Source organism: Haliotis rufescens, unplaced genomic scaffold (genome assembly GCF_023055435.1).
Source record: "Haliotis rufescens isolate VD_foot unplaced genomic scaffold, xgHalRufe1.0.p SCAF_85, whole genome shotgun sequence".
Classification (NCBI taxonomy): domain Eukaryota; kingdom Metazoa; phylum Mollusca; class Gastropoda; order Lepetellida; family Haliotidae; genus Haliotis; species Haliotis rufescens.
Genome location: NW_025964378.1, coordinates 839009 through 856887, shown reverse-complemented (window position 1 = coordinate 856887; position 17879 = coordinate 839009). Strand labels below are relative to the sequence as shown.

At 42.3% G+C, this 17879-nt stretch overlaps 1 protein-coding gene across 3 annotated transcripts in view; it reads right to left on the bottom strand.

Annotated features, from left to right (window-relative positions):
• Positions 1-17879, bottom strand: part of LOC124146914 — a 160414-nt gene that overhangs the window by 63350 nt on the left and 79185 nt on the right. For 2 of the 3 annotated variants that reach the window (XM_046517472.2, XM_046517473.2), the window contains exon 3: positions 7998-8122. In XM_046517472.2, the coding sequence (XP_046373428.1) occupies positions 7998-8122 (125 nt within the window). Of the gene's footprint in view, positions 1-7997; positions 8123-17103; positions 17567-17879 lie in introns of those variants that run through there. The other variant, XM_046517474.2, reaches the window with a different exon arrangement.

Genomic DNA, 17879 nt, shown 5'->3' with positions numbered 1-17879 from the left:
TCGCATGGAGTCAAGGAGTCACATAGAGTGATGGAGTTACGGAGTCACATAGAGTGATGGAGTTACGGAGTCACATTGAGTGATGGAGTTACGGAGTCACATAGAGTGATGGAGTTACGGAGTCACATAGAGTGATGGAGTTACGGAGTCACATAGAGTGATGGAGTTACGGAGTCACATAGAGTGATGGAGTTATGGAGTCACATAGAGTGATGGAGTTACGGAGTCACATAGAGTGATGGAGTTACGGAGTCACATAGAGTGATGGAGTTACGGAGTCACATAGAGTGATGGAGTTACGGAGTCACATAGAGTGATGGAGTTACGGAGTCACATAGAGTGATGGAGTTACGGAGTCACATAGAGTGATGGAGTTACGGAGTCACATTGAGTGATGGAGTTACGGAGTCACATAGAGTGATGGAGTTACGGAGTCACATTGAGTGATGGAGTTACGGAGTCACATAGAGTGATGGAGTTACGGAGTCACATAGAGTGATGGAGTTACGGAGTCACATAGAGTGATGGAGTTACGGAGTCACATTGAGTGATGGAGTTACGGAGTCACATAGAGTGATGGAGTTACGGAGTCACATAGAGTGATGGAGTTACGGAGTCACATAGAGTGATGGAGTTACGGAGTCACATAGAGTGATGGAGTTACGGAGTCACATAGAGTGATGTAGTTACGGAGTCACATAGAGTGATGTAGTTACGGAGTCACATAGAGTGATGGAGTTACGGAGTCACATAGAGTGATGGAGTTACGGAGTCACATAGAGTGATGGAGTTACGGAGTCACATAGAGTGATGGAGTCAAGGAGTCACATAGAGTGATGGAGTTACGGAGTCACATGGAGCCATGGAATGTCAATGAGTGATGGAAACATGGGGCCACATGGAGTCATATGGAATCACATGGAGCCATGGGGTCACATGGAGTCACATGGAGCCATGGTGACAAGGGGTCACATAGAGTCACATGGAGCCATGGAAACATGGGGTCACGTGGAGCCATATGAAGTCACATGGAGCCATGGTGACAAGGGGTCACATGGAATCATATGGCGTCACATGGAGCCATGGAGTCACGTGGAGTCATGGAAACATGGGGTCACATGGTGTCATATGGAACCACATAGACCCATGAAGTCACCCGATCCACGTGTTAGTATTTGTGACCGCCTCCGTGGTCTACTGGTAGAGCGTCCTCCCGGAGCGGGGAAGGTCTGGAGTTCGATCCCAGACCGCCTTCTACTGAGTCACAAACAATGATAAACCTAATGCAATACGTTCTCCAGAACACATCACTGCCCCCCCCCCCCCCCCCCCCCGGTCGGGGATATATAGTCGGCAAAACAGAGATCCGAAGATGCCTCTCTTCTCGGTTCGAGTGGATGATATTTCTTTCGAAGTTATAAGAAAGTCTTGATCGGAACGATGAAAGTTTTTAAGGGGTAAGAATGCCCAAGTTGCGTGTGAACCCGAAAGCCTTCTCAGTATGGGGTTTCAATAATTCATCGTTGGGGCCAGAGTCATAATACACAGGTCAACAGTCGTCAAGATCGATTCTCCAATCAAACCAAACAGGAATTACTGGAATTGTTCGTTCACAGAAGAAGTATATGACGATTCACGCTTATTGCCGTGTTTCCTAGTTTGTGCAGTGCGCTCGTTGGTACAACCCGGTGGAATACTACCATCGGGGCAATATCCGTTTGGGCGCAGTGTGACAGTAATCGATAACAAGACAAAACTAATCGATAAATAAATCAGAGTTTCTTAACATGGCCCTATAAGAATTACAATCTCAAGACGATTGCGCGGGACTTGAAAGAGGATGATACATTTCATTCAGAAATAGAATACTTCTATACTCTTCCAGAAATTGCAATCTGGATTGAAAGTGTCAACTCTCCAAACTAGTTCCACAATGGAAGAGCAGATCGATTTAATGAAAAGTTTTACCAAAATTTCCACAGAAGTCTCAACCGCTTGATATAGAACCATCACATGATCCTAAATTGACAGTAATAAAAATGGAACGATACTTTCGCCATCTTGTACAATGTATTGTGGCATTGCATGCAGGATGTATTACCAGCGGCGGAGTGTAACGCCACATTTGAAAAAATACAAAAATAAATATTAATTTAAATAACTAATCGCTTATGTTTTTTGTTAAATTTTGCATAACTTACACATCCACTCTTGAGCTATGTGATAATAAATACTCATAATATTTTTAGTTTCGATTCGTTAGCAACTTGTAAGCTATGGCGACTTATTCGTACAAAGCCCGACAATCTTTCAGCTCGATTTATTTGGCTCACTTAACTCTGGGAAGATTATGTCCTGACACTGTAGTGTTATTAACGGCCTGCTGTTCCACGACATGCAACACGAGATGTGCAAGTCGCAGTCGTTGACGTAATCGCATCAACAGTTGACGTCAGCGTCGGTTTAGGAACGCCGTGATTCTGTTTGATGTTAGTAGGGATGTGTCAGTTCTCACATTCAGGACAGAGGTACTCCATAAACACTTGTATTGCAGATACCGTTATTCATTATCAACTGCATGGAAATAAACAACACCTATGGTTTGATGTTTATTGTTGTTTCAAACATGGCATAGTCACTTGTTTGGTCAATACTAATAACCTTGCGACTATATTGGGCTACAGATTGTTCAAGGGAGTTATTTGTGTACCTTAATAAAGTTATTAAGCCCTTATCACTTAATCCCTACCAATTTCAGCAGTAAGGAGGGATATATGACGATTGCTAAGCAATCAAACGGATTAGAATAACAACTTATAATAGGTGATCATTTGATATAATCATGGAATATAATGAAACTTCGTTAATCCAAAACCTGTTAATCTGGACATTCGGCATCGGGAGGGGTACTGCTGGGAATGTTTACTTTTATATACAGGGACATTGCTGTTTCAACATTATTCGTTAACCAGGATATTTGTTAAATTGGACAAGTGTGATCCACCATAATCCAAGACCAATAAAGATTACACTAATGATTTAAGTGAATGTTGTTTTACACCGCTTTTAGCAATATTTCAGCCATATCATGGCTGAGATCGTCGGAAACTGGTTTACACATTGTGCCTAGGTGGGGAGTCGAACCTGGACCTCTGGGGTTACGAGCGGATGCTATAACCACTCGGCTACCTACCGCCTTTAATTAAAGCACGTAAGGTAGGCCATGCGAAGAAAAATATTTGGTATCGTGAACAGCATGCGTTATGTTTTACAGTGAATAGCTGGGTGAGTGAGTTGATTTAGAGCCGTTTAGTATTAAGTTGTGATTTCGGTATGTATGTATGTATGTATGTATGTATGTGTGTGTGTGTGTGTGTGTGTGTGTGTGTGTGTGTGTGTGTGTGTGTGTGTGTGTGTGTGTGTGTGTGTGTGTGTGTGTGTGTGTGTGTGTGTGTGTGTGAGGATGGAATGCCGCAATTGATGCAGGTGATAGAGGAATACCCCCCAAAAAACCCCAAACAAAACAAAACAAAAAAACACACACAAAAAAACAAAATAAAAAACAAACAAAAAACCCCACTAAAAACAACAACAAAACAACAAAAACAACAACAAACAATCAAACAAACAAAAGAAAAACAAAACAAAAACAATACAAAAACAACAAAACAAAACAAACAAACACCCCCAAAAACAACAAAACAACAACAAACAAAAACAAACAAAAACAAACCCAACCCTCGATCTTGTGAATATTGCTGACAGAAAAAGGAACACACTCGGGTGAAAGTAGTAATTGAACCAGCGGATATTGTCACGACAACGGAACACTACTCGACACAGTCTAAGACTAGGCGAACCACCATTCCATTTAAAATATATTATAGTTCCTGCAACCAACATGGGTCATATTGAATATATGTCTTCACGCATTTTTCGTTAAGTTTGTTTGAGTGAGTGAGTATGATTTTACGCCTCTTTTAGCAATATTACAGCAATATCACGGTGGGGGACACCAGAAATAAAATGTGTTTGAAGTGACATCTCATATACTCGAACTCCAGCCTCTTGAAATATTGTTTAAGTCGACGTTACACATGGTTATAGCGTCTCCCTTTGTTCGGATGTCTGATGAGTCGATCAGCGACATATATCGAATAAGAGGAAGAAATTTGTGAGATGAGAACGCATACAAGTACATGTCCCCAATGTGTCGTAGTATTCATACAATTGATCAAAGAGATTTAAATGCTGGCTCTCTTGTAAAGTTCTAAGTTTAATTCTTTATTCCATTTATGAGCAATAAACACATTAATCACAAGCATGTTCAGTAATGTGACGTTTGTATCGAAGCCCTGTTAACTCGATTATTACATTCTTGTGCATCATCGACAAAAACGTCGCTGAAGGTAATTGGAGTTTCTCAATACTGGGCAGCGCACGATTGTCTCCTATGATATAACATCGATATGTTACTGCGTGGATGTCAATCGTTTTAACTTATTGCCATAACAAACGGCACACGTAAATTGCGAAAGATCTCTACCTTGTTCACAGCTTCAGTGAAATTCCCAATAAATTGATTGGCAAACAAGGCTTCAACACAAAACACTTTTTGAAAAAATATCGTTTCAACTGTCCTGACACAAAGCGTCATTCGTGACTTGGTACCATACAATAACACCTCTGAAATATCAATGTGAAAGGTAGAAGAAGGCAACGTGGTTCTTCGTGCACAAATGAATAAATCAGACACATTTCAAATAGGAACAAGTGAAATCGCACATCTGAGGAAATAGTTCGCGTGAGTTCTTACAGCTAGAAGCAATGTTATTCCTTATGAAAAGAAACATTGATCAGAATATTTACACTGGCGTTTAAGCTCTGTCTATTGTTCCTGCTGAATCATTCTGCTCTGTAATTCCATAATTCCTATGCCTCCTGGAAGCCAATAAACACTCGAATCAGAAACAAGACAGTGTAGAAACTATCTAGAAGCAATTAACAAGCCGGTCTCGTAACCTAGGCGTCTAAACAATGAATTCTGATTGAACAGCCTATAGATTTTTCAAAACTTTGTGCCCGAGTCGACACCAAATAGCTAGCGCCAAATGGGTAAATCAATTGTATGATGGAAAACGTAGAACTCCACAGAAAGCATAGATGAAGACACAACAAAGAATATTCTGGGCAAAAAGACTCCTTCATTATTTTCCCTTTACGCTTGGCCAAAGAATATGAAGTATTATTGTCCTTTACTGATCAATACACACATTATATCATCAATACATGCATTAAGGTTTAACTGGCAGCTATGCAAACATTATAATTTTAGTTAATGGTCGATGGTGACTTGCTGTTTGTCGGATTGCAATTTAGCTAAAATATAGTTGTCGATGTTGGCGAAGGACGTCAAAACAATAACACCACCCTCAATGAACATTGAGTTTTTGTTGCACACGAAACGAGTTCCGAGAAGCATAGTGCCTTTAAACCAGTGCAAAGACACAGTATTTAATTGTATTTGTACGATGATGAGCGTTATGTTGTAGAGAGCTTAATGAAGCCCCGCAAGTTCAGACCTTATGACGACAAAACGTGCAGAACACAAGGAAAATCTCATTCTGAATTATTGAAAACTTCAAATCTCGGTCGTCACGCCGAAGACCCGGGTTCGATTCCCGACATGGGTACAATGTGTGAAGGCCATTTCTGGTGTCCCCCGCCGTGATATTGCTGGAATATTGCTAAAAGCGGCGTAAAACCATACTCACTCACTCCTAATCTTGGTGCTGTGATAAGCCCAATATGCCCTTGAAATGACATTGTTATAATATACTTGTTACAACTGCTGCTCAATAAACCGTATTTGTGATTATATTCAAGTTGGTATTTCCGCTGTCCAAAGTGTGAAGTGAGGCCGTCTTATTTTTGATAGTCATTTTTCGCATTTATTTCACGCTCGCTTTAATTTCAAGATTTACAGTAAATCATTCCCCCGAGTACATCTAATTACATCCTTACCGATTGCTAAATAAAAGCGACAACGATAATTTACTTAATAGAGTGGGATGACGTCGAGGAAGAATAGATGCATGTATCACAACAAACATTGAAGACAAGCTAATTTGTTGGAATGATATATGCCCTTATGCACTTGTATGTCTTCTAAGATTTCATGCCAATAAAATTGCTTTACGTCAATAACCAAACACCAACGCCCTTTGCAAACTTAATGACAAATTCTGGTTGCTTATCCTGGGGACGAACCAATGTCTACTTATATTCGTGTAAGACTTCAATCCTATAAATGAAGTATATAAAATGACTGATATTAATGATATAATTTGTTATTATTTACGAGATAAACATACTCTGTTTTCAATGAAGAGATATGTTTCCTGTATATTTCACCGTGCTACGCTTGGAACAGAACGCGAGGTGGTTATTGCGATTTGAAACCTCCAATGTGACCAATCAAAATCGAGTATTTTACAAATTCACGATAAAATGGTGAATGATTGAATTTTGTTAAACGTTGCCTTTGAAAATAATTTTTCAATATTACATGACATGTCAGCTTAATATTGGGATGATTGGTTGGTTGGTTGGTTGTTTAACGCCGCACTCAGCAATATTCCAGCTATATGACGGCGGTTTGTAAATAATCGAGTCTGGACCAGACAATCCAGTGATTGATATCATGAGCATCGATCCACGCAATTGGGATCGATGACATGCATCAACCAAGTCAGCGAGCCTGACCACCCGGTCTCCTTTTACGACAAGCAGAGTCACCTTTTACGGCAAGTAGGGGTTGCTGAAGACCTATTCTACCCCGGAATCTTCACGGGTCAATATTGAGATGAGAGTCGTGTACGAACGTCATAAAGACGCTGGTGAAACACACGCGTACGGGTTTGGGGCTGTCAGGCCAATGGAAATTTTATGGCGAATCGGGGAGTTGAACCCACTTTTAGCGGATCCTGGCCACGATAAAAGGTCTTAACTCCCTACACCATTGAGCCAGCCGTGTAACCTAAATTAAAGTATATAGTTTACGCAGCTCTAAGAACGCTGCCCCGGCTCAAATGGCGATACACGTGTCCAATAAACCCGACCACCGGCGGAACATCAATCTTACTTAAGCACAAATGAAGGAACAGTTTCCTTCAATGGAGACGCCAATTACATAAGAAGGTTGTGTTCAATTTCCAAATTCATGTTTTTGCACTTTCTCAGACATGACTTGATGAACATTTGCGTGACTCAAACAAAATCATGGAATATACTACACATAATAGAGAAATCAATACAAAACAATCATGTTATCGAGGCTAGTTTGAAATATTTATGACAACCTCAACCCCCTCACCCCCATCATCAGGTCCTCCAGTAAACGTATCTGTTCCTTGGGCATAAAATCGTGTGAACACAGTGCTTGACTGTAAGTTGTGAAAAACTGCTTTTAACAACGTGATTGGTAATCTTTCCCATCGGACCATACATAACACCAGTAGGGTCGATCATTAGGACATCAGTGTTTTTTCTAACTCCATTTTGCAATACACTAAGACGCTTCTTCACATTGACGTCACTTTGTTGTCGATCACTGGGTGTTTTGTAGTAAAGGATTAAAGGAATTGTAATGATTGGTTGGTTGGTTTGTTGTTTAACGCCGCAATATTCCAGCTATATGACGGCGGTCTGTAAATAATCGAGTCTGGACCAAACAATCCAGTGATTGATATTATGAGCATCGATCCACGCAATTGGGATCGATGACATGCATCAACCAAGTCAGCGAGCCTGACCACCCGATCCCCTTAGTCGCCTTTTACGACAAGCCTAGTCGCCTCTCACGGCAAGCATGGGTTGCTGAAGACCTATTCTACCCCGGATCTTCACGGGTGGAATTGTAATGAACAGGGGTAGCATCTGAAATAAGATATTCATGGAATTAATATTCATATTGATGTAAGATGGATGACCTTTACCTTTGACCTTATGAAGGTCAAGTATGAGCTCTCCGAGGACAAGGGCACAGTCAGTGACACAGAAGAGCACTACGGTGAGAAGCATGTACTTGCTCTTGAGGATCCGTTCCCCGTCTCTCCGCCATCTGCAAACAGAATACATACGGCGTGTGATACTGCAGCAGGCAATGTGGGCATGTAGAGGGTTATGTGAGTCTGTGGCAGGAAATGTGGGCATGTGGAAGGTTATGTGAGTCTGTGGCAGGAAATGTGGGCATGTAGAAAGTTATGTGAGTCTGTGGCAGGAAATGTGGGCATGTAGAAGGTTATGTGAGTCTGTGGCAGGAAATGTGGGCATGTAGAAGGTTATGTGAGTCTGTGGCAGGAAATGTGGGCATGTAGAAGGTTATGTGAGTCTGTATCAGACAATTTAGGGATGTAGTAGGTCATATGACACTGTATCAAACATTGTAGGGATGTAGTGGGTCAGTTGACGATGCATCAGACAATGTAGGCATGTAGCAGGTTATGGGAGACTGTATCACACAATGTAGGCATGTAGTAGGTCATGTGACACTGTATCAGACAATGTAGAACTGTAGCAAGGCATGTGACAATGTATCAGACAATGTAGGACTGTAGCAGATCATGTGACACTGTATCAGACAATGTAGGCATGTAGGAGGTCACGTGACACTCTGGCAGACAACGTACGACATGACATAGATCATATGACACTGTAGCAACCATTGTAGGCATGGATGAGGTCGTGAAACACTGTAGCGGGTAACGTAGGTCATGACATACATGCAGGTCGTATTTAACATATATATAGCAGCCAATGTAGGGCACTGTAGCAGACAGTATAGGTCATGAAATAGGTCATGACATGGGTCACTATAGCAGGCGATGTAGGACAGGATATAGGCCATGTGTCACTGGCAGGCAATATAGGTCATGACATGGGTCGTGTCTCACTATAGCCGGCAAAGTAGGACAGGCTATAGGCCATGTGTCACTGGCAGGCAATGTAGGTCATGACATAGGCCATGTGTCACGGGCAAGCAATATATGTTATGACATAGGTCGTGTGACACTGTGGCAGGCACTGTGGTCGGTCATATTCCATTCATACGATGTCAGCCTGTAACTAGTTGACTCTGGACCAGACAAACAAGGGGTGGATATGATGAACAACGACCATCTCGGATGAGGTACGATGATACACCAACCAAGTAACACATTGTAAGAACTCGATCTCCAGTCAGTCGGAATTACAATGAGCATTTGGCGATGGAGAATGAAATCCCTAGGGACTATGCATCTCTCACATTGACACGGCTCAAGTACACCGATGACACGAACGTCCCCGGTGTTATTAGAAGGGAAACAGCCTACTGGCGATGTGCTAATGAATTGCGTGTCTGGCGGTGGACAGAGTGTCACGAATTTCCGTCACTGTGTCTTTGAAGTGAAGTAAACATCATGTAAATAAAAGCGACAAATCCCTTTCCATGTTCAGAAGAACTTTCTGCTACAAGCAGAGTAGAGTGTAAGATTCCGACTATATTGTGAACATATGTTTATGATCGACTCAAGACAATTAATTAGTTGACAGAGGTATTCAAAATATTAAAGTAACTTCTCTTGAAAGCACTAACTGATGAATTAAGGTTAATTATGGGAGTGAATGTGGGATTCGAACTCACGAATATATTGGTACGTACACAGGGTGTTGGCGCCTTTGACCATTGGGCCACCCATCACCACTGTACTATTAATATTAGCTGTAAACTAGTAAATGAGACCGATAGAAAAGTCAGTGTAAATGAGTTTCTCGCCCCTCTATGTTCGTAAATACACACACTAACACACATCCCCCCCCCCCCCCCCCTCCACACACACACATATCCACAGGCACAGACACACACATAAACACAGACACGCACACAGCTGGACACAGTCACAAACACAGACACAAACAGAAACACACAGACACACACAGACAGTCAGACTAACACACAGACAGTCACGCACACAGACACACACAAACACACACAGACAATCACGCACAAAGACACACACACAAACACAGACACGCACACAGATAGTCACATACACAAAAAAACACACAAACACAGATACAAACAGAAACACACAGACACACACACAAAGTCAGACTAACACACACACACGCTCACAGAGACACACACAAACACAGACACACACAGACAATCACGCACATAGACACACAAACACAAACACACAGACAATCACGCACACAGACACACACACAAACACAGACACAAACAGAAACACACAGACACACACACAAAGTCAGACTAACACACACACAGTCACGCACACAGACACACACACAAACACAGACACAAACAGAAACACACAGACACACACACAAAGTCAGACTAACACACACACACGCTCACAGAGACACACACACACACACAAACACAGACACACACAGACAATCACGCACATAGACACACAAACACAAACACACAGACAATCACGCACACAGACACACACACAAACACAGACACAAACAGAAACACACAGACACACACACAAAGTCAGACTAACACATACACGTTACGTTTACAAATCTAGTCAATACGGAACATATTGGCCATGATAAAACGAATCGCTGAAAGAAGAGCAGGATAAATATATATGACACAACTTTCCTGGGGACCAAGACAGACCACTCCGTATGTATATATGTTTTACATCAAATACCTCATTGATTCTCAGTATCCCTATCACAGTTTGAATAATATAATTACTGTCTGGACGGGGCTGGCAGATGAATATTTTTCAGGGAAGTTCTTTAATTTGGAAGATTCTAAAAATATGACCGAATGAAGAATAATCATCTATCGGTCTGACCTATGCCAACTGCAAATATGTACGCAGACGAGCTACGTCTGCGAGAGATGCGGAGTTTGAGTGATGAGTTGCATCTTCAATGCATATTCGCACATCTTACCCTTGAGAGGAGAAAGGAAGCAGTGAACCTTCTGCAATCTCCAGCAAAATAGCGATGCGTAAACGAAACGATTGATGGAATGATGTAACATGAAGAATTCTATTAGTTCGAATCATATAATAAATTCTTTCAAGAAACTCTCTGATGTTTGACCTATTTTCAAGCCAATTACAATTGACGTATTTGTATAATTTAAAAGCATACCTCACAAATTGCAAATATATCGTCTTGTTAAGAAGGATAACAAGGGTACAACGAAACTTTGATGACTTTTATATCATTTACTGTTTGTGTCGTGTCGTGGATGAGTGAGTGGTTTTACGCAGCTTTTAACAGTATTTCAGTAATATCACGGCGTGCCAGCTTAATGTATGAAGGCGGTTGTGGCAGTGATGCATGTCTCAGACGTTTACCACTTTGCTGAAACCCACGAGCAAGGGTATGGTGCTGACAAATATAGTATAATCAGGTCGAACCGGGGTTCGGACCCACGACGATAGGTTTTTGGCGTGCAAATTGCGACGCCTTTGACGACTGGGCCTCCTGTGTCGCGCGAAATATCCGATATCAAATCTCTTCCAAATACATACTCATGGAAATAACTATGAGAACACATGTAATGAAAAGCAGTGTTCGTTCTGCCATTAACTTATTTTGTTGACCTACATGTGAATCCCACGGCATCAAAAGTAGGCTCCATGGACCCCATTCTTCCTTTTTTGTGGAACCGCCATGTGACGTCTGTCTGTAAATAATCGAGTATGGGCCAGACCATCCAGTGACTGACATCATGATCACCAATCTACGCAATAGGGATACGATGACATGCTTAACCAAGACAGCGAGTCAGACCACCCGATCCCGTCAGTCGCCTCTTATGACAAGCATGAGTTGCCGAAGATCAGTTCCAACCCGGACCTTCACGAGGTGCTGGGGGCACGGGTGGCCCAGTCGTCTAAGGCGCCGCGATTCGCTGTGCAGAGTTGCGTCCCTTGGGCACGCCAGAAACCTATGATCGTGGGTTCGAATCCCGGTTCGCCCCGATTATGTTTCTAGGTTTGTCAGCACCATACCCGTGCTCGTGGGTTTCACCAAAGTGGTAAACGTCTGAGACCTGCATCACTTCGGGCTTTCCTTCCACATTAAGCTGACACGCCGCGATATAACTGGAATACTGTTAAAAAGCGGCGTTAAACCCAACTCACTCACTCACTCACTCACTCACGAGGTGCTTGTCACACGAGTTAAGTTGAAGATCGAGTGGCTGCAACGTCTGACACCGGATAACGTAGTGCTATCATGGCGGAGTAACTGGTTTTCCTGAACAAGGCTCGTTAGTTTTAATTACCGTCCTCCGTGAAAAACCTGGAATTCGAGTGTGGTGTAGAACCCTCGCTCATTCTCTTACAGCCCATCTCCGTGGTCCAGTGGAAAAGCGTCCGGAGAGCGGAAGGTCGGAGTTCTAACCCTTGCCTCGTCATACCAAAAGACGTTAAATATGGTACTTGTTGTTACCTTGCCTGGCACTCGGCATAAAGGGGCCAAAACAAGGACTGGTATCCGCTGGTATACTGTGTCTGAGTGGGATGTTTATGGTATCTCAGTAGGCTCGCAGTATAAAATCGGGATTAGGTCGTACTAGTTCAAGGAGACACACACACACACACACACACACACACACACACACACACACACACACACACACACACACACACACACACACACGCACGCACGCACGCACGCACGCACGCACGCACGCACGCACGCACACACACACACACACACACACACACACACACACACACACACACACGTGCATGCGCGTCGCTATTTAAGGGAAGCAACGTTCAACCGCATTTCACCTTACTCACTCACACACTCACTTATTATAAAACATTGCAAACATCACGAATCATATTTAAATTTTTCAAGATATTGCAAAAAAGCCCTTATTTTCGTCATCGTAATACATATTACACACTACAATCTCACACAAATCACTATAACACAAATTACGGTATTAAGGATATTATTATCAATTATTCGGTTGCAGTTGTTGACTTAAACAAATCGTTATCACCTTCAAACATATTAGTGTGTTTGTTAAGCGATGAATGTCTTTTTCCATCTTTCTTGTTTTCCTTTTATCCTTGTACAAAAAGGACATGAATATTATTAATGGTTCCGTGTCACAATTGTTGGCCTCGGACAGAAAACCCTTTCTCTTCAGCCTACAATTTGTTTCCAAATAACCAATTAGGCGATAATTTTCAATTATAATGAATTATCCCAAGTCATGTCCGGACAAAAGAATGCAGCCAACGGTATGTTATTGATTAATTAGCCACCACGCCTAGTTTCTTCTCAGAGGATTGGCAAATGAGAAGACACTGATGATTCTTGTTGAGGCTAATAAAACAATTAGCGAGATTAATACCAAACTACCAGAAGACAAATGCCATCAATAACAACTGTTCCAAGGTCGTTTTATAGTCATATTTGTTTTAACGAAAACCCACCGATGCTACTTGGTTATACATTGTCGTAAACAATAAACGATAATACAAAAGGAAAAAGGACAAAGATAACGGAACTTATATGAACACTCATGATCACTGTAAATATTGACACCAGGCGTTCGCGAAACGCTAAGCATGTCTTGCCCTATCTATAGATTCCGTTACAATATAATTGGCATGGTACGAATATCTTCATTGAAAAAGTAGGATGAATATGTTTAGGCGTTTCAACGATACATGACATGAAATAAGGTATCAAGGAGTGGGTGAATTTGGTTTTAACGCCTCTTTGAACAATGTTCCAATTCTATCACGGCTTAACTTAGGGGGAAAACCCAAAGTGATGCACGGGTATGGTGCTGACATATCTTGAAACTGGGATTCGAACCCACGATCATAGCTTTTTGGCGCAAGCTCCTCACAGCGATAGTACGTTCCCGGAGCTCTCTATACTATCGCTGCGACCAGTCAAAACTCCCCACTGTGAATAGGTGGCCACAACCATGCTTGGAGTTGAACTCGCAACCGAATGACCGTTATGTTTACAAACAAGTGACGACTGTCGTGACGCCGAATACACTTATCGCTGCTAAAATTACTTTCTTCGTTTGTCAATTTGAATTTCTGTTTCATTAAAACTATCGTGTTATTTATATAGTAAGAATGTAAGGGAGAAGTTGGTTGATTTTCCGTTAGTCTGCAATCTCGAACCAATCTAATTATCAAAACAACAAAGTAAATTCATCTGGAAAACATGGTCAGTCGTAAACCTTTTCAAATTGAAATATGATGGCATTCCCAAAGACATAAACAAAAGTATAAACGTTACTACATATGGGGTTGGAGGGCAAATTTCAAGATTCTTGAAATGGCCGCGCCCACACTGGTGGCAGCGATGTTACTGAGAGTGTAACGAAGGTGTCACGCGCTGGGAAGGAGCTTGATTTTTGGCGCGTCCAAGGGACGCAACCCTGCATAGCGAATTGTGGCGCCTTAGACGACTGGGCCACCCGTGCCTCCGTCAAGGCGTTCAACGAGACATGAAACGAAGCAAGAAACCAAGGAAATAATACAAGCAGGAATCTTGCAAGGTTGGGACAATGTGAGGTGAGGTGAAATGGGGTTTCACGTCGCGTCCAAGATTATTGCACTTATATAGCGACGTGCATGCACGTGTATGTATGTGTGAGGCTGCTTGTACTAGTCCGGACTAATGCCGATTTATAGTGCTAGCTCACTGAGATACCATGCCGCAGTTTAACATGAATACCCCACTCAGACACAGTATACTGACTCCGAGCCGAACAATTCTTGTTTTAGCCCCTGAATGCCGAGCGCCAGACAGGGTAACAACAAGTACCATCTTTTAACGTCTTTTGGTATGACGCGGCCGGGGATCGAACCCCGGACCTTCCGCTCTCCGGGCGGACGCTCTACCACTAGACCACGGAGGCGGTCTGGGACAATGTAATCATGTTTGTTTGTTTGTTAACGCCGCACTTAGCAATATTCCAGCTATATGACCAGACAATCCAGTGATTACCATCATGAGCGTCGATACGATGACGTGCATCAACCAAGTCAGCGTGCCTGACCACCCGGTCCCGTTAGTCGCCGTTAGTTGCTTAACGTCGCTCTTAGCAATATTACAGCTTTATGACGTTGGTCTGTAAATAATCGAGTTTGGACCAGACAATCCAGTGATTGACTTCATTAAGCATCGCTCTACGCAACTGGGATATGATGACATGCATCAACCAAGTCAGCGAGCCTGACCACCCGATCCCGTTAGTCGCCTCTTATGACAAGCATAGTCGCCTCTTACGGCAAGCATTGGTTGCTGAAGACCTATTCCACCCAGGATATTCACGGGTCTAAAGTAATCATGTAATAAATTTAGCTCGGACACCTTACGATTCTTTCTGAATTTTGGATTTTATATTGGTAAAACATGACTTCAAAAATTGGTGGTTTGCCTATTTCAGAGTCACGTGATTGTGATTTGATACCCCTTACTGGCCAATCAGCATCGAGTAGCCGGCAAAGTAACGTTAGGAAGTTCGAGGGATCAAACTGGCGAGCTGGGTTTTTATACTTTAAGGTTACTAACGATAATGGAAGTGTATTGGTCTCACATAGTATTGTAAGTAGACACATTTATGTGACTCTTACATTCTGTAATCATTAGACAAATACATGCGACTCTCACATGTACAGCATTATCAGTAGGGAATTGAGGTGAGGTGGGGTGAAATAGCGTTTAATGTAGCGGTCAAAGATAATTGCACTTATATAGGAACGGACATGCATGTGTGTGAATGGCTGCTTGTACTAGTCCGGATTAATGTCGATTTTATAGTGCTAGCCTACTGATATACCATACCGCAATTTAAAATGAATGCCCAACTCAAACACAGTATACTGACTCCAAGTCCCTGTTTGGGCCCCTTGTCCCTTAGTGCAAGGCAGGGTAACAACAAGTACCATCTCTTAACGTTCTTTGGTATGACGAACCCCGGACCTTCCTCTCTCTCTACCTCTAAACCACGGAGGCGGTCTGTGGAGAAATTAATTCTGTAGATGTTTAATCGCATATGGATGTTACTGGACACAGTTAAATTTCGCTTCGTCTATCAACTAATTATTAAGGTGACACGATGACATGGGCTTCTCTAGAAGTTGAATACAACCCTGCAATGCGTTGGCTCTATCAGATGTGAGGTAACTCATGAAAGTGCACAGCCACCATAAAAAATGAAAATATATTTTGATGCAATTATTGATATGCATTAGCTGCTTGAGCTGCGACTGCCTGCTTTATTGGATTGTGCTGATTTCGCCCACGTTGTGTTTTAGTTTTACATATAACCACGTGACGTCAGTAACCCCAGTGATAATGACTTCATCCATATTAGTTATTATTATACAGGTTATTGAGTGAGTGAATAAGTGAATTAGTTGGGTCCAACGCCTCTTGTAACAGTATTCCAGTTGTATCACGGCGTGACCGGTTAATGCGAGAGGAAAATCCGAAGAGATGCAGATCTAGAACTTTCATGAAACCCACGAGCTCGGCTACGGCGCTGACAAAACTTGAAACAAAACGGGACGCAACTGATTCATGATATGGTATTTGAAAACATGCTGTTCACGAACAAAATCAGGCCTCAGCCTCAATCAATCATGTAAACACTGTTATGTTTTGTCCTAGACTAGAATTGTAACAGTATAAATACCATGACATAAAATTTGTTTTATAGTAAATCATTTCAACTATAAACTTGATGCTGAGCTAGATACGAAAACGACATAACATGAAATTGAAAATGCTTCAGAACAGCTACACTACAAAAAGAGTGTCAGTAGAAGACATAGCACACCCAAGCATGTAAGACAGACATTGTGCACTGACTACAAGAGTGGCTGACCTTGGGGAATGTCCCGTTGTGGAACGCAATCCCACGTTAGCCACAGAGACCAAGCTACCAATATAAAAAAGACCGAAAACTGAGACTCAGCCGGAATGTCTGCACTAAAGACAATTATGAACATGGATAACGATTTTTGAAAAAGTACATAAAATATCACCAGGTCAACGTACACTTCATCCGATGTTTCAATCTCCACGCTGATCGTGTCCCAGTCCTTCATGTCCGCGGTGTGTGGAGCTTGGTGCCACTCTTGGACGGTTAGATACTCCAGGAATCACAGTGGAATAGTCACCAAGTTACCCACTCCTTTTGATGTGTCTGGAACACCGACTGCCATTAAACTCCCTTTAGGACCGATGATGGTTGGAACCCTCAAGTGCCGAGTACCGACGATCGTCATAGATAGTCTAAAGCCCGAACGAAGATCAATACAACGACTTGAGGAGGCTCCTTACACGGTGTTATAACGTACAGCACCTTTCGACTGGGTCCCATCTACAAGCCGTCATTCAGACTCATGCTTCTTTATAAATAACTCACACTGAGCTAAGAGCTCTCCCGATCCGTTTTTCTGGTCGGGTGACGACGAGCGGGTGGTCGGATTATTGATCCTTTGCTTCAGCAAGAAACTGCTGATGAAGTCTCCGACTCCAGAAGTGTGATAAGACGGAGGATGCTTTAATCGTTTAGGTACAATATTCATGAGTTTTGTCAGTGGAAAATCACGAAAGTAACAAATGTCGTAATTTACGATGTATAACCTAAAGCAATTTAGGTTGATTTAAATCAAGTACCAGTTCCAGTTCCATCCGCCGAGGGGTGAGATGGGTGTGTCGGCAGCCGGCGCAGAAGTGGCGCTTTTCACACTGTTGCCCGTTCAATACAGAAACAAATCTACGCTTTCATACAAGACCACCGGAAATTAGATTTCGTAACTTAGAAATGG